The sequence below is a fragment of the Salvelinus namaycush genome, chromosome 12, assembly GCF_016432855.1.
Source record: "Salvelinus namaycush isolate Seneca chromosome 12, SaNama_1.0, whole genome shotgun sequence".
Taxonomy (NCBI): Eukaryota; Metazoa; Chordata; class Actinopteri; order Salmoniformes; family Salmonidae; genus Salvelinus; species Salvelinus namaycush.
In genome coordinates this window covers 36,994,608-37,018,907 of record NC_052318.1, presented here as the reverse complement: position 1 = coordinate 37,018,907, position 24,300 = coordinate 36,994,608, and the positions used below count along the sequence as shown (strand labels likewise).

At 45.1% G+C, this 24,300-nt stretch overlaps 1 protein-coding gene across 2 annotated transcripts in view; it reads left to right on the top strand.

Moving 5' to 3' along the window:
• Window positions 1-24,300, top strand: part of LOC120057190 (RNA-binding protein Musashi homolog 2-like) — a 350,186-nt gene that overhangs the window by 179,126 nt on the left and 146,760 nt on the right. For both annotated transcript variants that reach the window (XM_039005674.1, XM_039005673.1), the window contains exon 7: window positions 18,902-18,950. In XM_039005674.1, coding sequence (XP_038861602.1) covers window positions 18,902-18,950 — 49 coding nt within the window. The remainder of the gene's footprint in view (window positions 1-18,901; window positions 18,951-24,300) is intronic.

Below are 24,300 nucleotides of genomic sequence, written 5' to 3'. Positions count from 1 at the left end.
TAGGCTAGCAGGGAGAGTGATGTAGGGTGAGGTGCTGAGTGTTAGGCTAGCAGGGAGAGTGATGTAAGACGAGGTGCTGAGTGTTAGACTAGCAGGGAGAGTGATGTAGGGTGAGGTGCTGAGTGTTAGGCTAGCAGGGAGAGTGATGTAAGATGAGGTGCTAAGTGTTAGGTTAGCAGGGAGAGTGATGTAGGGTGAGGTGCTGAGTGTTAGGCTAGCAGGGAGAGTGATGTAGGGTGAGGTGCTGAGTGTTAGGCTAGCAGCGAGAGTGATGTAGGGTGAGGTGCTGAGTGTTAGGCTAGCAGGGAGAGTGATGTAAGATGAGGTGCTAAGTGTTAGGTTAGCAGGGAGATTGATGTAGGGTGAGGTGCTGAGTGTTAGGCTAGCAGGGAGAGTGATGTAAGATGAGGTGCTAAGTGTTAGGTTAGCAGGGAGAGTGATGTAGGGTGAGGTGCTGAGTGTTAGGCTAGCAGGGAGAGTGATGTAGGGTGAGGTGCTGAGTGTTAGGCTACAGGGAGAGTGATGTAGGGTGAGGTGCTGAGTGTTAGGCTAGCAGCAAGAGTGATGTAGGGTGAGGTGCTGAGTGTTAGGTTAACAGGGAGAGTGATGTAGGGTGAGGTGCTGAGTGTTAGGCTAGCAGGGAGAGTGATGTAGGGTGAGGTGCTGAGTGTTAGGCTACAGGGAGAGTGATGTAGGGTGAGGTGCTGTGTCTTAGGCTACAGGGAGAGTGATGTAGGGTGAGGTGCTGTGTGTTAGGCTACAGGGAGAGTGATGTCAGGGCAAAAGCCGGACCAGCCAGGACGGAGAGCAGCAGGATCAGAGACAGCTAGGGCCTGTCGGAGCTCAGGATTTTCTCTCCTTTCTTTTGTTGTCGAACGTGGCTGGTGGAATAGCAGATCAAAGCCTGTTTCACAGCCTCCATCTCCCACTGCATCATTTACATATCTGTCAAATGTGCAATCATGGACAAGACTCAAAAACCCCGCTCTCGCATCCATTAATAAATGAATCTGACCAAAGACAAAGGTTAGGTGGAAGATAGAATTGGCCAGGGGTATTCACCACTGCTCATTAATTCTGTTTATTCTTTTAGTGTTGGTTATTGCTCCTGTCTCTTCAAACAGGGAAGCTTTCAATCCATTAGGAGACCCACAGGGATGCATTATTCAAAAGGAAATTGTCATTGCTGTGAGCGGCGTGTTTACTATAGCCTGCCTATTTACCATAGTAGCTCATGAAATATGGAACTAGTGGAGGGGGCGTTCATGCGTCATGTAAGCAGGAGAAGTGCCGTTGAACGTGATGTATGTACGAGAGGTTTCCTGTGCTGGCTGCTGACTGCTGGTTGCCCGTGAGGAGGGAGACGGAAGGTTCAGTCAAGGAGATTCCCTCTTCACAACTGCGAAGGTTTTACTCTCATATTCTCACTTCATATCGCTGAAATTCACATTGACACTCTAAATGCATCTCAAGTAAAGGAAACATTGAGTTTCTTTGGTCGAAAGCCTCCTAGTATCTGTCCCTCTCAGTAAGGAGAGTTTTAGATGTCACCTTGAGATCCCCTAGTAATTAAAACAGAGGCTCTAAAACGGAAAGCGTATTGACCGAGCCACTCTACTGAAGTGAATGGCCTAATGGTGTCTGTTTGAGTGGGTGTGAAATAGGGCTGTTTTTGCCCATATGAAGTGGCCCGCCCCAAAGATGAGTGATTGCGTTCTCCGTGAACTCTTGGGCTCACCGGTTGATTTAATTGAGTTGAATTCAACTTAAGCCAGGTAGGAATGGAGACAGAGAGAAAATCCATGCTGTTGATCTATAAAACCCATTAGGCCTTCGATCTGGATCATACGGCTTATTTTGCTGAGAAAAACATGGTCACACTTCATACTTAGCTATCCCACAGGCCATTATTGGCCTATAGGGAGGGAGGGAGGAATCTTAGGGGACTATGCCTTCTGACTGACCTGGGTTCAGCTACTCACATTTACTTCTGGAACTGCAAGATATAGAGTTTAGTAAGCTGTAATAACTCGTTTGTCATGTTCATTTGGGTAAATGTATAGTCGTAAACTAATGATATAATCGATATATTACTCAAATATTACTTAGAAATACCATTATTGACCATTACTTAGAAATACCATTATTAACTTGATATTCAATGGTTTGATGGTTCATCACTTCTGTAGCCGGAAGACTATCTCGATAGTCTCCTCTCTGGACAGCACAGTGAGCTCTAGCTTTAAGAGGAATGCACATCTACGTGACACAAATGCAGGCATTTCTATGTGATACAAATTTCTCTGCATATCATCCAAGAGTGTTAAATTGAAATGAAATAAAAACATGTTGTAATTGAATGATCAGCAGATGATTGGGGGCATGCCTTGCTGCCTGCCAACTGGTACGGGGCTGAGCTGCCAAATCAGCCTTAAAAACAGGCCTCAGCAGGAGGGCTTATTTCCTAGTGTTGCTCTTTCTCAGCGCAACGTTAGCCTCACCATATGTACTGTACACACAGAGGCAGGGCAGCTAGCGCCCAGCCTCACACATCACTGTCTGCAGACTGCAGCCTCACAACCTCTCTGCCTGCCTCACAATGACATCTCATCACTGTGTGGCATTTTTGTTGTGATTCCCACATATGATATGTTGATTCTACAAATGCTATGATTAGCCAATATTGTTCAAGGTTCCCTTGAGAAAATATGCTTAAAGGCACCAGATAAGGGATTGCAGGCAAAAAATATATTTTTATCTGCTACTGTACATTTTAATCCTGCCTTGTATTGTGACATGAGGGGACAATAAGGGAAGGGAGGGAAGCTAAATTGATCCCATCCTGGGTTATTTATTTAGATGGCAGGCCAGTGTAGGGCTACATACTGTAACATACTGTGTGGTCTGCTACAGTATGGATGGAGAGCAGAGCAGCGACAGCAGATACTGTGGGTTGGAGCTCCTCTAACAGAATGCTACACAGCCCTGTGTTAACTAACAGTTATTAAACCCACTCCAAGGCTAATTTCCCAGGGAGTTAAGTCAAAGCCCCATGCTCTTTCCAGCAAAATAAAAAAGCGAGCTGGCTACTGGAAAAGCCACGCTGACATGTTTGTCAAAGGATCTGACTGGGAGCTGTGCTTACGTTGAACTAAGCTCTGTACACACGTTTCCTCCTACTCAGAGACCCACTGGAATAGTACGGAGCTCTATGGAGACCCGGAGAGATCCTCTCAACCATTATAACGTCTTAGCTTAAAGCCTTCTCCATTGATGATCATATAAATGATCAAAGATGTTCACCGAGGGTTTTCTGACAGTTCTGAAGCTGATTGAACTCTGCACCGTGTTTCAGTTTGTCGGCTCTTTGTGGACAGGAAAGGGTGATTAAGACTTCCAATTAGTCACAGGGAAACTTTTGAACAGTGGAAGTTCTCTGTCTGTCTCTGTTTGAAATGAGACCCCTTTTTAAAAGCAGGAAGGAATGAACGTGGGCTAGATGTGAGGATGTACTCTCTCTCTGAGTCCTCAGTGGCTCAGATACCCTTTCTTTGGGAGACGCACCTTTTGAAAGGAATTCTGTTCACGTTGATTTTTGCATCAACTGGCAAGAGTGAACTGTTACCAGAGAGACTGTGGGGACCAGAAAGCCTTCAGTCTGAGTAAATGTACTGAAATACAGAGTAAATATGTAACCATTTGGGCAGTGTGTGCATTTGTGTGAGTGTTGGTGAGTAAGCTATGTGTGATTGTGTATTTATGAGTTAGCGTTAGAGTATCTGTGCATGTGCATTTGTGTTACTTCTTGGTTTATGTGTGTTTGTGAGTGTCTTTGTATGCGTTTGCCTTTGTGCATGTGTGTTTCTCCCTGCGGGGATCGAGGCAGGCTGTGTGGGGTGTTATCTGCCTCTGCGGAGGGGTGACAGCTAATCACCGACCTTGACGATCACTGGGAGAGAGGTGGGGTGAGGCCGCCAGGCGGGAGGAGGGGGAGGATGCTTGTGAGGTCCATTGGTTGAGTAACACGGTTGACTTGGATCTGGCATCTCCTCTGTCCAAACCCCTGAATTAGTGCTGGGGCCTGTCTGAGGCTGAGGCAGACATCTCCCACCCGGCCCAGCCCAGCCCAGCCCAGCTCTGCTTGGCTAATAACAGCCAGATCAGGAGAGATATATAGACTGCGATAGGGGAGCCAGTGACAGGACGTTGTGACATTTCTTGATGAGCTGAATACATTTCCATGTTTACCTACTCTGTCAGTGGTGCCTTTGATCTCCCTTCTGCCTGAGCTGCTCCAACATTCTCAGCCTCACTGAGAATACCTGCAGATTTGTGTTAACATATAGTCGTGTGTTTCTGAGGGGAGAGAGTGAAGGGAAGAGGGAGGGAAGAAATGACGCCTTTCAAGAGGTGCCTTGTCAGGTGTAAAGAGATCAGGAATGATTACCTCACCATCTCATGAATCTCTGTAGACGACGACAATGCTAAATGCATTTGTAGATCATTTGCAGTGCTTGGTGGGATAAAGCGTCTGTGATTCAGTGTGACGGCTTGTGTTGCCTGTTGACACAGTGGAGATCACAGGGCTGGGGGAGCGGGGCTGTTGTGAGCGGGTGTGCCGGTGTCATGAGATGGCAGGCTGTAGAGAGACAGGGAATCAGTCTGTATTTTCAGGAACAACGTGATACTACTATGTCTCCTTTATCTGTCATTGCAGTCAGCTTTTTATCATGTTCTGGGCTGAGTAACAACGAGACTAACAAAGAATGGAATCTGTGAGCAGAATATGAGTTTAGTGGAAGGGTTTAGATATCTACAAAAAAAGATAGCTACAAAAAAATTGCCCTTAAGCATTTGTTAAATTAACTTTTGAGTGTTTTCAGATTTCTATGAAATATGACTTACAGTATAATTACTTTCAATATGAGTGAAATAGTTTTCCTTACAAAAAATGAACTATGTTAAAAAGCATATTTTCTGTGTTGGAATGGTGTGGGCATACCCCAACAATATAATGGTGTGGGCGTATACCAATCATTAAAAATATTCATGTGAGTAGACCGCTGATTGGCCAGCTCATCCTCCTCTAGACCGCTGATTGGCCAGCTCAGTTTGAGGTTGTTTTAAAAAATAAAAAATCTCAAATTTATGCTCTTGCCACAAATACGATTATAGGATGAGTCAACAACATTATTTGGGTATGAAACGTGAGATTTTCACTAGACAGTTACTTTAACAATGGGTTAAATTTTATTCAAAGTTCATTGACATTAACACTCATTGGGGCCCTTATTAGTTTTAAGTAGTGGGATTTCAAACTCCCTTTAGAGCAAATTTACACTACAACATAACACACTACCAAGCAGGCAGTGAGCCCCATATCCTGTGGCTCCTGGCCCGTCTGGTACAATCTACTATGGTGATGTATAGTCTTCAGATTGATTGGCAGGTCTCCCAGTGTGTGTGTGTGTGCTGGGTGACGTGCTGAGCCTGCCACATAGAGAGGCCCTCCTCTGCCTGCAGTTGCACACCTCCCACTGAGTCCCAAAACTGGTGCTCCCTCTGATTGACTCTGTTCCAGAGGCCCCAGGCAGGCAGACACCACAGCCCCTGACTGCAGACTAGAGCCCTAACAAGACAGAGCTTGATTGGGACAACCTCACTCAGTCACTCACCACCAACCACCAACCACCTACAGTTATAGTTTACTTTGAGCTGAGGCAGACAGACAGGGCATGAGCAGAGCTATGGGAATGATTTACTGACGGGCCTTTGGATAATTTTTAACTCTTATTTCTCAAAATGAGTATTTGCCATTCTAACAAGGCCGAGCAGAGTGGGAAAATATATTATTATACCTTTCTATACCATCAAAGGACTTATTAATGTCTTTTGTCCTTGAGCTGTCATTGTTATTTCAAATTTTCAGTCTTCAATGAGAGAAAATTGACAAAGCGACAGTATTGGAATTGGCTTCTGAATGAATAACAGAATATTACATTCACAGTGTAGCAACAATGGGTCTATTGAAAATCTCTTTGCATGCATGTAATCTTTGTGTTCGTCTAATATTGCGTTCGCTGTACAAAGAGTGGGATACAAAAACACATTTAAACCCTTAGCCTTGGGTGGTTTGGTGAACATTTCTCCTTCCTCCTGCATCTTTCTGTGGCTTCATAATGTGAATGTATAAATTGGGGCTAAAATGACATTCTGCAGACCTGTGACATATCCGCTCGGTTGTCATCAGCCAGCATGAGAATTCTAATGTTGTCGTGGTAATTTGGAGCTGTGAAATTTGGGGCGAGGGTGGGAGGGGATGTGGGGAGGACGGTTAGAGACTGCAGGTCACTTTCCAAACAGAGACCTTGCTGTGGGAGGTGGGATCCTTATGAAGGGCTGATCAGGCACCTTGGGTAGCCTTCAGCACGATGATGAATTACCTGCTTGTCTGGCTCAGCTCAGAGAGGATGGCGCGGGACCCAGGCCTCCCGCCTGTCAGAGAGAGAGGAGCACGACTTACCCCCAGCTCACAGTACAGCGCAGGGCTGGGGACCGGGACGGCATCAACCATCAGCCCACTGACATGATGTCCTGTCATTCATACACCTGTTTATATACAGCTATATAGACTACATCCAATACCATACCTCCCTGAGCTAAATACCATACATGGTATTATCTATACTCATAATACATCTATCAATCAAACACACCCTATAAACCCCTACAGCTCAGCTATGACTGCTGGCTCAGGTGGGGATATTAGAATTAAGTAATAAGGCCAGAGGGGGTGTGGTATATGGCCAATATACCACGGCTAAGGGATGTTCTTACGTACGACACAACGCGGAGTGCCTAGATTCCGCCCTTAGTCGTGGTATATCGGCCATATACCACAAACCCCTGAGGTGCCTTATTGCTGTTATAAGCTGGTTACCAACGTAACTAGAAGAGTAAAAATAAATGTTTTGTCATACCCGTGGTATACGGTCTGATATACCACAGCTGTCAGCCAATCAGCATTCAGGGCTCGAACCACCCAGTTTATAATTATTTATGTATTATATATTCACTCACCTCTTTGAGTAGGAGAGTAACCAACACAAACAAAAATTGGCTCTGGTGTGTTAGGTGAGGGACTATGAAGGACTGGTAAATATACAGCAGCACATTGTTTCAGTTGGCACCAGAAGCTCTCTATCTTACATGTAGGCTGTAGTACAACTATAGAGGATGTGACCTCAGGTAAATCCTCTGTGTCCTGTGAATCATTCCCTTCCTCTGTACATGTGCCTGGTAGGCAGGGTTACAGTGGGGTGCAGAGCTAGGATAGGATGAGATTATCTGTATCAGTGGAGATGTTTTTGGCGTCTCTCTCTCTATCACTGCTGGACCAATGTATCATATGGTGGGCTATTCTGAGGCTGTGTTGTGTGTTGTGTGTTGTGTTGTGTGTGTGTGTGTGTGTGTGTGTGTGTGTGTGTGTGTGTGTGTGTGTGTGTGTGTGTGTGTGTGTGTGTGTGTGTGTGTGTGTGTGTGTGTGTACCGAGTGCATGTGTGTCCGTGTGTGCCTCAACTCTGCCCTGCACTAATGGCAGCTGGCATGGGGCCAGCATCAGAGGGGAGGTAATTAGAGTCCAGAGGTTTGGGGAATGAGTAACAATCCCCCCAATCTCACTACTAACAGATGTGTGTTTGATCTCTTAACAAACCTCACTGCCGCTCTCCCCTACGGATCACTAGCCGGCCTAAGAAAAGGGAGGAAAAACACAGTTGATTTCTGGCGTGGACTTGGTAATGTGCGAGACAGAGAAAATGGACTGGGGGAATGAAGAGAAGATGCAAAGTGAAAAGACCTGGGGAAAGAGAGCTGGGCCGGTTGCGGCTCAGTTCAAATCAGTACTATGATTTGCTCCAGGGTGATTCAACAGTGTTTGGGATGCAGCACGTTCTGTCTTTAATCCCCAGAATTATTCAAATAGAGAGAAGAGACCAGGAAGTAGGAGGCTATTCACAGACTGCTTTGAACCGGGAGTCAGAAGATGGAATGTGTTTCATTCACTGAGTAACATGAGGCTCTGTGTAACCTTGAACTGCCCTCTAAATAGAGCCAGCCAAAGTAGGAGCGTAATGCCTCATTATAACACCAAATACTATGGAAGCCTTTCTCTATTGTGTTACACCATTACATGTTTCTGATGGAAATAATTCCTTAGGACAAGGAACAGCTTTTCAAATTCCACCTAAAGCTTTAAGAAAGAGAGAATACTCCTGCAAGCAGGGATAGTTTTCAGTGTAAAGTGCGAAGAATGTCTAGTACCTGCTCCTGCGTTTGCAATGGCGTTAGGTTAGAATAAACTTTGTCTCACTAGAGAAAGAGAGAGATTTCAAGTTGCCACCTCATCTTTCTTCTCCGGCTGCCTCTGACCTTTCTCTCCCCGTCTCTTTGTTTTAATCTTCTCCAGGAGCACTATGGAGTGATTGTGTGTTCTTCTCCAGTGGGCCAGCTCCTCCCTGGTTTCCCCTCCTACAATCCCACCTTTGTATTCATGCTTCAGATCCCCACTATTGTTCTGCTTTATAACTCTGGGAAACCAGCATCACTCAAGTATATTAGCTGGAGCCTATTACTGTCGCTGGGATCGCTTCTCTGAGCCATATTAAAGACTCCCCAGACAAAACCGTCTGTCATGTTAATCCAAGCTTTAATAAATAGAGGGATGTGAAACTGTATTCAAATAGGGGCTCCTGCATTTATGCTGACAAAGAGAGACGAGCTATCAAGAACGACAGACGACAGCGTTTTGCATTAAAGAGAGGGAGAAAAAAAACAGATTCGATTGGCATTCATTCATTCCCATTGTGACGAGAAATGTCATATTATTGAAATGGCCTTTAAAATAACTTAAACCTAATCTAAGTTAAACACTGCAGGTGGCTCGGATATTGGGGGATATTGGCAGCTGTAATTGAATTGAATGCTTTTCAACTGAAGACTCTAAAGCCTTTTATCCGTATCATACACCTATAGATAACACGGTATACAATGTCTAGCTCAGCTGAGAGGACCAAGATTTTGTTCATTGGATGCGTGTACATCAGACCACGCTATCTTGAACATGATTACTCATGAAAAGAGAAATCGTGTTATCACATTTTATTTTCCAGTTGGTTATTCAATGAACGTGTGCATCACAATGTTAATAGGGATGTCATACTGTTAGTTCACACATAGACACAGACAACGGCCTGGCGGCATAGCAGAGAGCCTATTGCATCCATGAGGAGCATTCTCACTGGTAACAAAGAGGGAATTGAAGTGCGGCTCCCTGCTTCATGGCCATCACCTACTTTCACAGCTTGGGAAAAAAAGGGCAAAGATACCATTTTTTTATTTTTTTTATTACTCTGACTTGGTCTCTTGCACCCTGTCTCTTTGGTTAGCCATCGATCGGCTTCAAGAAATGGAAATCTAGTTAAACCAGCCTTTCAAAACCAGAGAAGGGCTGCTGAATTATATAATACGGATAGTGCAAATCCTCATTTAATAAAGGAGAGGGGAGAGGAGAGAAGAGAGGAGAGAGGAGAGAGGGAGGGAGAGAGGAGAGGAAAACAGCAACCTTGGTCATCATCTCCTGAACATGTTGTTGCCTGCTGTTGCTCTCGGTCTAAATGAAAACTGACATATTTATATTTATTTGAAATGAACATGATTGTGGGCTTGCCAGTGTCAGGAGGATCTTATTTACATACCAATTAGCAGATTTACTAACCACCTTTTCTACTGATTAATATAATTACCATATACACAAGCATGCATATGAGAGAGATGGAGAGGGAAGAGGATGGGGGCAGCTTGTGAGACTGCCGTGAAATCTGCTAAAAGAGAAAGCTGATTGCCTTGCCTTGGCAAAGGGAAAAAGGCAGCACTTTAAGTAAGTCCTCCATGTTAAACTGTTACCTCCAGGGCACAGGGATTTCTCACCTCTCCAATTACTATTTGAGCTGGAAAGCACAATATTTCCCAGCCTGTCTGGTTCTTTCTCACGAGGGAGGGGCCAAGGCTCGATCGGCTGTTACGCGGAGGTGGCTCGCAGGCATACTCCATTCCGACAGAAAGAGGAGAGGAGGCTCTCTGCTCGAGTGTGGTGGAGGGGGAACGGGCTGCCTGGCTGGCGCAATGAAGCCTTATTAATCAAATGACCACGTAATGCACAGTTCTCTGCAGCCTGGCACAGGAACTGAGAGAGGGATTGATGGACAGGGCCTAGTCATCCTAGTTACCCCTTCCTGCATACTTAGCTAACTGCATGGACTACTCCTCTCCCAGCCCAGGGCCATGCACTGGCACGCGGGACTGCCTGAGACAGAGCTAGGCTAGGGGAGGACTGTGAACTGAAGACACCGTTCCATCATAGTAGTAATGCAGTCTGCCTGACTGCTCTCTGTGTCAGTCCATTGGTCAGACTCGCCACTCTGTGACTCCCTCTCTAATTGTGCATATTTGTTGTGCTGATGGCTTTGCTCAGTGCTGCAGGAGGATCTGTTGAAGCCATCGCCGTTGCCCCCGGAGGCATTCTATGACACACAAAGGTCCCTGCTAGAATATGCATCATAGCGACATCGTTGGATGCAGAGCGTGGGACCTCATAAATATTTAATTCTGACAGATTTTAGGAATTGTCTTCCTCAAGTGTTTTTCTTCAGCCATTTTGTTAATGTCAACATAAGAAAAAGTTAGTGACATAGCCTTAGTAGAGTCACATAGCCTATACTGTATAATTATATGTATGTATGATTCTGGTTGAATAATAAAGGTTGACTGAATATTTTGTAGTCTTACAGTATATAGCCTTTTCTTCTGCCACCTGTGTCTTCAGTAATGGAACTCAAAATGTAAATCAAATATATACGCCTCTCCAATCCACTATCACTCAGGCAATTCACTGTTGATTGTTCCTCCGGTCAGAGCACACATTTAGACACCAAATGACCGGATACCCTTTTGCCTGGCTCACAACACTCACATTTAGCGTTATGAAGGAATATCATGCTTATAGGCTGTGTATATTACAGGTCACTGATTTGTGTCATCATGACCAGGTGAGTGTGAAAGGGGTCAAGGTGTAGGACAATGGACTGCAGTGAGGGCCATCTCATTTTTTACTGGGGAGAAAGTGATCCCATGAAGTGATGCTTTCCAGTATGAGAATTTCCACCAACACAGACTCGTCTAGACAGTACAGTAAGTCAAGATAGGAGCAGAGCAGGTATGGAACATTAGTGTCTGAACACTCTATTGAACAGCTGCCTCCCAGCCTAAGGGGGTCAGGAAATTACTAGCAGCCCTGGTTCAGGTTCCAGGTTCCTTACATACCAGGAGTTCTGTGTGGACTGGATCTCCAACTCTACTCTTCTAAGGGACACAGTGGCCTGCTCTCCTGCTCTTGTTGACAACGACCACCATGCCTGGTCACTATCAGACATCCCAGCTGTCTTCATGGTGTCCCTGTACTGAAGGGGAGGTGGGGGTGTACTGAAGTTGTTTTGTGTCAGACATTTTGGGTTTCTCTCTTACTGTAACGGCTGTCCTCCTCCTCATCTGAAGAGGAGTAGTAACAGGGATCGGAGGACCAATGCGCAGCGTGGTACGTGTTCATTTTCTTTAATAACGAACGAACACAGAATCAAAACAATAAACGATACGTGAAATACAAACCGAAACAGTTCCGTGTGGAACAAACACTGACACGGAAAACAACCACCCACGAAACCCAGGTGGAAAAGGCTACCTAAGTATGATTCTCAATCAGAGACAACTAACGACACCTGCCTCTGATTGAGAATCATACCAGGCCAAACGAAAAAACCAACATAGAAAAACGAACATAGATAACCCACCCAACTCACGCCCTGACCATACTAAAAAAAAAGAAATAACAAAAGAACTAAGGTCAGAACGTGACACTTACGTCCCTCACTGCTGTGTAATTACAAGTGTTTCCTGGATGTGAAGTTTGGCCCGCTGTTCCTTGTTAAAGCACTACTAGTAAAACCACTGGAGTGTGCATGCTGCACATTGCAGGGAGAAGAGCCGAGAGACAGCGATATTCATTTTCTCTGTAAAACAATTAATTGAGAGGGTTGTCACAAGCTTGTCCAGGGTCATTGAAGCAGCTATTTCCGCTTTGTTCATTGAGAGCATTGTTAAATAATATGAGTCTTGTAAAACAAATGTGAAAGAAGACCCATAGTACTTCAGAGTCATTGACAGCGTGTTCAGTTACAGTACATTCGGAAAGTATTCAGACCCCTTGACTTTTTCCAAATTTTGTTATGTTACAGCCTTATTCTAAAATTGATTCAATTGTTATTTTTTCCCCTCATCACAATACCCCATAATGATGAAGGAAAAACAGGTTTTTAGAAATTTTTGCAAATGTTTTAAAAATTAAAAAATTAAACATCACTTTTACATAAGTATTGAGACCCTTTACTCAGTACTTTGTTGAAGCACCAATGGCAGCGATTACAGACTCAAATCTTCTTGGGTATGACGCTACAAGCTTGGCACACCTGTATTTGGGGAGTTTCTCCCATTCTTCTCTGCATATCCTCTCAAGCTCTGTCAGGTTGGATGGGGAGCTTTGCTGCACAGCTTTTTTCAGGTCTCTCCAGAGATGTTAGATCGTGTTCAAGTCCGGGCTCTGGCTGGGCCACTCAAGGACATTCAGAGACTTGTACTGAAGCCACTCCTGCGTTGTCTTGGCTGTGTGCTTAGGGTCGTTGTCCTGTCTGAGGTCCTGAGTGCTCTGGAGCAGGTTTTTATAAAGGATCTCTCTGTACTTTGCTCTGTTCATCTTTCCCTCGATCCTGACTAGTCTCTCAGTTCCTGCCGTTGAAAAACATCCCCACAGCATGATGCTGCCACCACCATGCTTCACCGTAGAGATGGTGCCAGGTTTCCTCCAGACGTGGCGCTTGGCATTCAGGCCAAAGAGTTCAATCTTGGTTTCATCAGACCAGAGAATCTTGTTTCTCATGGTCGGAGTCCTTTTGGTGCCTTTTAGCAAACTCCAAGCGGGCTGTCATGTGCCTTTTACTGAGGAGTGGCTTCCGTCTGGCCTCTACCATAAAGGCCTAATTTATGGAGTGCTGCAGAGATGGTTGTCCTTCTGGAAGGTTCACCCATCTCCACAGAGCAACTCTGGAGCTCTGTAAGAGTCACCATCGGGTTCTTGGTCACCAAGGCTCTTCTCCCCCAAATGCTCAGTTTGGCCCGGGCGGAAAGCTTTGTCTTTGTGGTTCCAAACTTCTTCCATTTAAGAATGCTGGAGGCCACTGTTTTCTTGTGGACCTTCAATGCTGCAGAAATGTTTTGGTACCGTTCCTCAGATCTGTGCCTCGACACAATCCTGTCTCTGAGCTCTACGTACAATTCCTTCAACCTCATGGCTTGGGTTTTGTTCTTACATGCACGGTCAACTGTGGGATCTTATATAGACAGGTGTGTGCCTTTCCAAATCATTTCTAATCAATTGAATTTACCACGGGTGGACTCCAATCAAGTTGTAGAAACATCTCAAGGATGATCATTGGAAAAAGGAGTCTCATAGCAAAGGGTCTGAAACTTATGTTTATATATATAAAAAATATATAAACATTTGCAAACATTTCCAAAATCTGTATGGGGTATTGTGTGTAGATTGATGAGGACATTTCTTTATTTAATGCATTTTAGAACAAGGCTGTAACATAACAAAATATGGAAAAAGTGAAGGGGTCTGAATACTTTCCGAATGCATTGTTACCATTCTGTGTCCCAGAGCAGTAGTAGTCTGCACTCTGCCTCCCCTCATGACTAATCAAACATATAAATCTTATGACTCAGCGTCTCCTTCACCACCACAAAATCTTTCCCTCTTTATCCTCTGGCTTCTGGAAGTCTACGTTTCACAGAGACACTGACTGGGCCTTGACGTAGAGTCAAGGGAAGGGATTCAAAATAGTCACATACAAATCATCCCCCCATTGTATTGCAGCAGAGACCTCACTGTGTTCCTGTCCCAGTGGACAGTGAGCTGTGGTGTTCTTAGCCCCAGATCCCGGGGAAGCTCCTCTGATTCCTATCTGTTATGTGCTGAATGTAAATAATGGGGTGATTGCCGCTGATCTAAACTGCTGTCATAATGCATTTCCTTAGCCCTTAAATATCCCCCTGCCGCTTTTTCAGCCCAAAAATGCTACATGTCTCTGTGCTTATTGATGCTTCTGTCCTTGGATAAATAATTCAAATTGGCTGCTGTTTGAATTATTTATCCAAGGACAGAAGCATCAATAAGCACAGGGACATGTACCACAGAGACTGACTGGGCGTTTTTATAAGGTTTTTCATACTTATGGATTTAGTTGATGCATTGGCCCGGGTGGAAAGGTTGTCCGGGAGTGGACGTTTAGCATCATATTATCTGACAGGAACAGGATAAGCCTTCCCGCCGGGGTCCTGGGATCTAAACAAGGGTTTGACTACCTTCCCTTTGTGTTTTTCCTGCTTAGAGTGCAAACCTCCTCCACCTGAGTCAATCTGCATTCCCCAATACTCTCAACCCATCTTGTCCTCAGGTTCAACCTCGACAGGTATTTAGTAAATCACCCTAGCTAGCACAAGCTCTATATTCAACTTAAATACAAGAATGAGCCGATTGCCATTTTAACTTCTGCTTGGTGGGAAGTGTTGGTGGCACTGTGTGTCTGTCACCTGCACTGCCTCATCCTAACTGGCTGCTTGAATCTGCCATGTAGTCGTTAGCTCAACAGTCATGTGCATGCTCTCCTGTAGGTTAAAGTGTGTTTGTGTAGCAGTAATTCAATGAATACGTGTTTTCATGATCCTTAGTTATTAAAGGTGAACTAGTCTTGGCCCCAGACTGCCTTTGTAGAGCTTGGTGCTTTTTCTGGGTGGACACAAAGCCAGAGGACTGCATTGCTCCAGTCTATAGCTAACGTAACACACACTGAATAAATAGACTAGGGCTCTTTTCTTCATTGTCACAAAAGGCCAGCCACTCCACTGGGGTCCCCACTCCCCTTTTACATAGTGATAAGATGCATTATCCTTTGAACCTTTCTTTTCACCCAGCCAGGAGAAAGGAAAGAGTGAGAGAGGAGGAGGGCAGAGAGAGAGAGAGAAAGAGAGATTTCTCCTTCCCTGGAGTGAGACTGTGTGGAGGGGTTTTGTGTGAGCGGTGAAGAGGTCCTTAACCTTCTATCAGATAGAGCCATAGAGTTGTGCTCTGCCTGAATGGCTGCATTGAAGAGCCCTGAAGCAGAGGAGAAACACCCCATCACTGCTGAACTTGTGTCCTGCGTTGAATAAGCTGCCTGACGCCTGTCCTCCCACTGCAGTGTCATAATAACAGACAGACACACGGCTATCTTAACATCACTGAACGTGGGAAGCCTATAATACACTGCATTGATGGCCTATAGGCCTCTTCATTTTACAAGGCTATGCTAGTATTTCAACTAGGCGTTTGTATCTAAGCAATAAGGCACAAGAGGCAGTGCTGTGTCATGAATACAGTCACAGGTAAATGGCATTGACTTTTGGTCATGTTGCTACAGACGCGACCCAGTCGTTAATTATTTTTGCATAGTTGCTCAGTCCCCTCCTGTACTCCCTGTTCACCCACGACTGCATGGCCAGGCATGACTCCAACACCATCATTAAGTTTACAGACGACACAACAGTGGTAGGCCTGATCACTGACAACGACGAGACAGCCTATAGAGAGGAAGTCAGAGAACTGGCCGTGTGGTGCCAGAATAACAACCTATACCTCAACGTAACCAAGACTAAGGAGATTATTATGGACTACAGGAAAAGGAGGACCGAGCACACCGACGGGGCTGCTCATCGACGGGGCTGTAGTGGAGTAGGTTGAGAGCTTCAAGTTCCTTGGTGTCCACATCAACAAAAAACTAGAATGGTCCAAACACACCAAGACAGTCGTGAAGAGGGCACGACAAAGCCTATTCCCCCTCAGGAAACCAAAAAGATTTGGCATGGGTCCTGAGATCCTCAAAAGGTTCTACAGCTGCAACATCGAGAGCATCCTGACTGGTTGCATCACTGCCTGGTACGGCAACTGCTCGGCCTCTGACCGCAAGGCACTATAACGGGTAGTGCGTACGGCCCAGGCGGAAGGCCCTAAAAATTGTCAAAGACCGCAGCCACCCGAGGCATAGACTGTTCTCTCTACTACTGCATGGCAAGCAATACCGGAGTGCCAAGTCTAGGACAAAAAGGCTTGTCAACAGTTTTTACCCCCAAGCCATAAGACTCTTGCTGCTACTCTCTGTTTATCATATATGCATAGTCACTTTAACTATACATTCATGTACATACTACCTCAATTGGGCCGACCAACCAGTGCTCCCGCACATTGGCTAACCGGGCTATCTGCATTGTGTCCCACCCACCACCCACCAACCACTCTTTTACGCTACTGCTACTCTCTGTTCATCATATATGCATAGTCACTTTAACCATATCTACATGTACATACTACCTCAATCAGCCTGACTAACCAGTGTCTGTATGTAGCCTCACTACTTTTATAGCCTCGCTACTGTATATAGCCTGTATTTTTACTGTTGTTTTATTTCTTGACTTATCTATTGTTCACCTAATACATTTTTTGCACTATTGGTTAGAGCCTGTAAGTAAGCATTTCACGGTAAGGTCTACCTACACCTGTTGTATTCAGCGCACATGACAAATAAACTTTGATTTGATTTGAAACAAAATGGTTGCTAAGCAGGCTGGATAACGTTCTTGTCACTTGCTAGCTAGCTAGCCAACTTCTGTTAACTCAGTCACGTCAAACATTGAACCTGAAATGACAGTACACTAGAGCATTTTCATTTGTTTGAGCATTTTTTCTATCGGCATTTACTTGGATATGTCCATGATAATGACGTTGATGTGTGATTTTGACTGGCTCAGAAAAAGTTGTCTCATCTGGGCACCGAAATTCAAAAGTGAAACATTGTTCCTGAGGTCGGAAAGGCAGACAGTGAGGCTTATATTAACCCCGCTGTACCAAACTAAATGCTAGGCTGGAAGCAAGGGTAAATAATGTGCTCGTTGAGATAAAGACAAGAGATGATTGGGACTGCTACATGAACATGATACTCTTATGAAAGCGGAGTGATCATTATCAGATGGAACTGTTAGCAGGGATAGGTATGTCTGTGACGGCCAATACAGCACGGCTTGAAATGCTGCTTGTCCAATCAGCATCCAGGATCCAAACAACCAGTTTTATAATAGACATTATAAACCAGGTGGTCTGAGCCCTGAATGCTGATTGGCTGAAAGCCATTATATGTCAGACCGTATACCACGGGTATGACAAAAAAAGTATATTTACTGGTCTAATTACGTTGATAACCAGTTTATAATTGCAATAGGACACCTCAGGGATTTGTGGTATATGGCCAATATACCACGGCTAACGGCTGTATCCGGGCACTCCACTTTGCGTCGTGCTTAAGAACAGCCCTTAGCCGTGGTATATTGGCCATATACCACACCTCCTCGGGCCTTATTGTTTAATTCTATCAGCTTCAGGGCACATACTACTATTTACCAGTGTAGGCTGTATATTATTTATAGGAAATGTGTTTTGCAGGGCTGATGTGTTCTTTGAAATTGGATGACTATAGGTGTGAAAAGAGTAAATCCTAGGCAATAATACATGCCAGTTAGTAGATGCTTTTATACAGATCAACTTACAGTCATGCGTGTAAACATTTTAAATATCGGTGGTCCTGGGAATTGAACCCACTACCTTGGCGTTACAAGCACCAGGCTCTACCAACTGAGCTACAAAAGACGAATGAGATATCATCCAATTGCCTATTTACCAGCTGGCAAATACATGAGACCGTGTGAATGGCATACTACAGAGCTAAGCAGGGGGTTTAGGTCAATGTCCATTTGGAGGTGGGCATAGTACAGCAGGCCTAGCATGTGGGTGGTAGTGAGCTGCAGTAGACTAGTGCCTACATCCTGTGGCAGGTTTGCAGCGTGGCAGCAGCAGTGTGGCAGGGCCTGGCAGAGCTCCTCTTTATCAAGTCAGGCAGTTCTATCTGAGCCAGCCCCCTGCTCCTCTCTTCTCATCTCTTCCCTTGCTCCACATGGCCCTCCCCGCATTCCCGCCCTGTCACCCTCCCGCCCCGCCGCGCCTCGCCCCCCACCCCCACCGGACCACACCACACTGCGCTGCCAAAACCTCCCCAGCACTCAGCCTGCTCCGCTCCACACCGCACGTTACCTAGCGACCGTAACCGGGGAATGTGTGGTTCTCGGCGACATTGCCCTATCTCCCCCTCTGTGATTTTGTATGGTGCTGTTTTTTTCCTCCTCTTTTTTGTGTTGTTCTCTCAACAAGAATCCACAATGAAAATGAGGCTGCCTAAATTCAACGTTGTTTTTACCACTTCTTCTGAATTATAGGGAACAGATTTCTGTCTTCCAATCTGTCGTGAGATGTGTGAGGATAAACATTTGCCGTCTGTCTCTCTCTGTGTGGCTTTATTGAACGACATGATGAGAGTTGATATCACCATGGATCATGCTGCTACCTGGTGGAGCAGAGGAGGCTGGGGTTGGTTGTTGCAGTGAGGTGTGTCTACCTGGTTGACTCAAACTGTCTATGGTTCCCTGAGGAAGACTGTCTGTTGTCCCACATTGAAGGATACACACTCTTTAACCTCTTTACCCATCTTTGCATCTTTACCACAGTACAGAAGTAATCACCAGTGTATGTCTCTTCCATGTCTCTCCTATCTGACCTTAGACTAATGTCTGTTTTCCTCTTTGGTCTTTCAGGTAGAAGACGCCATGCTCATGTTTGATAAAACTACTAACAGACATAGAGGTAAGTCCACCATCTGTATGTTAACATCCCTTGTGTTTTTCTTTTACGTGTATTCATGGGACAGAAAATAGCAAATTTCTGTGGCATTTTCCCTTGTTAAACAACACTGGGTGATTCATTTCACAAGGTGCCAACCTATTACAGTGCTTATCCAGACACTGGAAAACGTCCTTTAAAAATCAATAGAATGCTATTTAAAACCTATGGCAGGCTGAGGTGTGACTGATGTTACAGACGGTGGTGGTGGTGGGTGTCGTGTAGAGACAGGCATGGGCTCTTCCTTCTCTCTGGGTGTATGTAGGGGGTTATGGAGCCAGCCGTGGGTGCTGCCTGCCTGTCTGCCTGCCTATAGCACTACCGCTCCCTGCGCTGGGAGATAACAGCAGAGATAAGGCCCAGGAGCAGCGCTGTCTTTATCTCTCTCTTATCTGCTCTTTATCTGGGATTAGGGGGAGGTTTCTCTATAAAGCAGAGGACTTTCCAAAGACAGACTGTCTCCATCTCCCTCTCCCTGCAGTACAATTGGACCATCTCCACAGCCAGAAACACTACCAATTGCAGGCTAAAAGACACTAAAAGACCTGATATACAGCTGACAGACAGACTCTGTGGCCCATAGTGATGTGCAGCAATGCTGATGTGATGGATAGTATGGTGACTGAAAAAGCCACAGTAGTGCAGCCATTATAAGGGCCAGTTAGTTGCACCCATTACGTTAGCCGGCTAGACGGCTGCTTGTTAGCACTTCCCTCCTCTCCTCTCCTCTCAGAGAGAAGTGTGTGTCGTCCAGCTGCTGACAGGCATTTCCTCTCCACCTCATATACACACTGAGGCCAGACACTTCCCCTCTGTCTCTCACACTACCCAGCTTTTCTCCAAATAGTCATATCACAAACACGATCTCCTCAGCATTGAAGCAGACCTCTCTGTGAAAGTGTTGCCCAACCACATCAGCAGATGTAGAGCTTTACTCAGGATTGATGCGTAAATGTTGGATAGATTTATTTTGTGCCTTTCTGTGCGTGTGTTCACACATTTGTGAATGTGTGTGCGTTAGTGATGCGTGGGTTAATAACCCACAGTCCCCACGGTTATATCCGCTGGACGGGCGGGTTTAGGGTCATGAAATATTTTGTGGATGAAGGGGTGGGTGGTTTGAATAAAGCGAGAAAACAATGCATCTTAAAAAAAAAAAAAATGTATGATTCTTGTGCAATTCACATCTATAGGCTATATTGAGGATTTTCTTTCATTATTTGTATCTGGTGTTAGGCTAGTGCGTAAACGTAAACTTTAGGGCTGACTATATGCGCACCATATACACGCAAAATGCTTTTGGGAACTTGGGCAGAAAAAGTTAACGCTGATCCACTGTGGAAAAAAGGACAATATCGGAGTTGAATTCAATAAGAGAAAATCTGTGAAATGGAGAATTGACAATAAAGAGAAGGGAGGGCAGTTTGGGAAAGATTGTAAAATAAAAAGTGGTAGAGAGGCTGACAGTGCCGGCTATGATATGTGTGATGATTGTCAGGCGCTATACAAATTCGACAGTCACAAGACGGGGACATCAAAAATGGCATGTTAAGGAAACTGTAGCCTACTGTTCAGATGGATTACATTTTTATTGAACTAGGCAAGTCAGTTAAGAACAAATTCTTATTTATAATGACGGACTACCGGGGAAAAGTGGGTTAACTGCCTTGTTCAGGGGCAGAACGACAGATTTTTACCTTGTCAGCTTGGGGATTCAATCCAGCAACCGAAAAATGCTCTAACCACTAAGCTACCTGCCGCCCCAAAATCTGGACACTGACTGTAGGCTAGGTCTACTGTATAATGTCTCACATAGCCTGATAGCCTATTAACTCCTGCAGAATTAAGCATTTTCTGCAGTAAAATGATAGGCCTACACCAAATATAGCCAACATTTTACTCTTTTTTTATCCCCTTTTTCTCCTCAATTTTGTGATTACAATCTTGTCTCATCGCTGCAATTCTCCAACGGGCTTGGGAGAGGCGAAGGTCGAGTCATGCGTCCTCTGAAACATGACCCGCCAAGCCGCGCTTCTTAATACCCGCTCGCTTAATCCGGAAGCCAGCTGCACCAATGTGTCGGAGGAAGCACCGTTCAATGACAGAAGTCAGCCTGCAGGGGTGCTCAGCCTGCCACAAACCACCCCAGGCCAAACCCTCCCCTAACCCGGACGAGGCTGGGACAATTGTTTGCCGCCCTATGGGACTCCCCGTCACAGCCAGTTGTAACACATCCTGGGATTGAACACCAGGCTGTAGTGACGCCGCAACACTGCAATGCCTTAGACCGCTGCGCCACTCGGGAGGCCCTTCTTTCAGAATCTTGAGAGAATGAATGCGCGGTTAGGGACTGTCTGTAAAGCTGCTATCTTTATCAGCATCATAAAAGCGGATAGTATTTCAGCCACATAAAATATGCGGCCAAACCGAACTGAGAGATGGAAGAGAAAACTTTGCCAATACCTTATGCTGGGGACAATAAAAGGCCACTCTAAAATGTGCAGTTTTGTCACACAACACAATTCCACAGATGCGTCAAGTTTTGAGGGAGTGTGCAATTGGCATGCTGACTGTAGGAATGCCAACAGTGCTGTTGCCAGAGAATTTAATCTTAATTTCTCTACCATAAGCCGCATCCAACGTCATTTTAAAGAATTTGTCAGTACATCCAACCGGCCTGACAACCGCGCCAGCCCAGGATGTGTAACCACGCCAGCCCAGGACCTCCACGTACGGCTTCTTCACCTGCGGGTTCGCCTGAAGATGGGGAGGGGGGGTGCTCAGGAGTATTTGTGTCTGTAATAAAGCTCTTTTGTGGGGAAAAACTCATTCTGATTTGCTGGGCCTGGCTCCCCCAGTGGGTGGACCTGGCTCCCACCCATGGCCGCAACCCTGCCCAGACATGTGAAATCCATAGATTAGGGCCTAATGGATTTATTTAAATTACCTGATTTCCTTTTTGAACTGTAACTCAGTAAACTCTTTGAAATTGTTGCATGTTGCGTTTATATTTTTGTTCAGTATATAAGCAGAAACATATCTAAATTAGGCTTTAAAAAATCCTGCCCCCCTTTCAAAAAATCGTTCTGCAGTCTGACTGTACAGCGCATTTTCTATATTTGCCGGTTAGGGTCAGATGCAGGTGTTAGATTTTCACTTTATCACATATAGTTGGACGGTTGCGGATGGGTTATTAGCAATTGATGGTGAGTGCGGGTGAACAAACAGCTGACCTGGGCATCACTAGCGTGCGTGTTCATGCATGTATGCGAGTGTGTGTGTGTATGTGTCTGTGCGTAAACGTGTGTGTGTGTGTGCTGCCTGCTGTCAGTGTGTCTGGTAAAGCGTCTCTCTGTGAGCAGTATCTGAACTAGTGGAAGTGCTATATGAGTTTGAGTGAATCGTGATGTGAAGTGACAGAACCCAGTGTGAGTTGCTGCTTTTCCCTCATCTCTCTCTGACTGCACTGCTGCTCTGTCAGTGTGTGTCTGTGAAGAGGGTAGGGATGGGAGCTGAGCGGAGAGGAGTGTATCACTGTATTAGGTGTTTGCCTTTGGGCTGCCAAATGCCCTTCAAATGAAGACAATGATGGATAAGCACCCGGCCTGGCCATTTTTCTGATTCAGAGCTAACAATAGTGAGAGACAGATGAAAGTCTTCCTTTGTCTTACTAGCATTTTAGTATATACTGTTATTCCTCTGGTTGGGGATTTTTCAGTTTCTCAACACATGACTCAAATTTGTGTACTCCTGTCAGTAACTTGACAGATAAAGAGACTTCATTGTGTGTATATGGCAAATGGAGAGAATCCAGTTTTTCATGGTGGCTCTGAACAGAAAATGTACAGTGATATGAGGGCGATGTGTGAAGACATATTGTTCCTCGTCCTCTATATTAAAAGAGGTCGTGAGACAGGACGTCTAACAGTCAAGGTATCTGCGGTGTTCCTTTGACTCTCCTGTCGTGATGGTTCCTCTGTGTGCCTTACACAGACAGGTGTGTGTGTGTGTGTGTGTGTGTGTGTGTGTGTGTGTGTGTGTGTGTGTGTGTGTGTGTGTGTGTGTGTGTGTGTGTGTGTGTGTGTGTGTGTGTGTGTGTGTGTGTGTGTGTGTGTGTGTGTGTGTGAAGATGTGCTTTCTAATCCTCTCTCTGCGCCGCTCTTCACACTCATTTGGAGTATTCAGCAGTGTCCTTCAGACGCCACCCCTAAGGTGACTGCTGCTGAAACGACTGCTAAAACACATTTCTTTACCCCCTCGCTCCCTCCCTTCTCTCTCTCTCTCTCTCTCTCTCTCTCTCTCTCTCTCTCTCTCTCTCTCTCTCTCTCCCCCTCTCTCTTTCTTTCTCTTTCCTTCTTTCTCTCCCTCTCTCTCTCTCTCCCTCTCTCTCTCTCCCTCTCAATTCAATTCAATTCAATTCAATTCAATTCAAGGGGCTTTATTGGCATGGGAAACATGTGTTAACATTGCCAAAGCAAGTGAGGTAGATATTATACAAAAGTGAAATAAACAATACAAATTAACAGTAAACATTACACATACAGAAGTTTCAAAACAATAAAGACATTACAAATGTTATATTATATATATACAGTGTTGTAACAATGTACAAATGGTTAAAGCACACAAGTTAAAATAAATAAGCATAAATATGGGTTGTATTTACAATGGTGTTTGTTCTTCACTGGTTGCCCTTTTCTTGTGGCAACAGGTCACAAATCTTGCTGCTGTGATGGCACACTGTGGAATTTCTCCCAGTAGATATGGGAGTTTATCAAAATTGGATTTGTTTTCAAATTCTTTGTGGATCTGTGTAATCTGAGGGAAATATGTCTCTCTAATATGGTCATACATTGGGCAGGAGGTTAGGAAGTGCAGCTCAGTTTCCACCTCATTTTGTGGGCAGTGTGCACATAGCCTGTCTTCTCTTGAGAGCCATGTCTGCCTACGGCGGCCTTTCTCAATAGCAAGGCTATGCTCACTGAGTCTGTACATAGTCAAAGCTTTCCTTAAGTTTGGGTCAGTCACAGTGGTCAGGTATTCTGCCACTGTGTACTCTCTGTTTAGGGCCAAATAGCATTCTAGTTTGCTCTGTTTTTTTGTTAATTCTTTCCAATGTGTCAAGTAATTATCTTTTTGTTTTCTCATGATTTGGTTGGGTCTAATTGTGCTGTTGTCCTGGGGCTCTGTGGGGTGTGTTTGTGTTTGTGAACAGAGCCCTAGGACCAGCTTGCTTAGGGGACTCTTCTCCAGGTTCATCTCTCTGTAGGTGATGGCTTTGTTATGGAAGGTTTGGGAATCGCTTCCTTTTAGG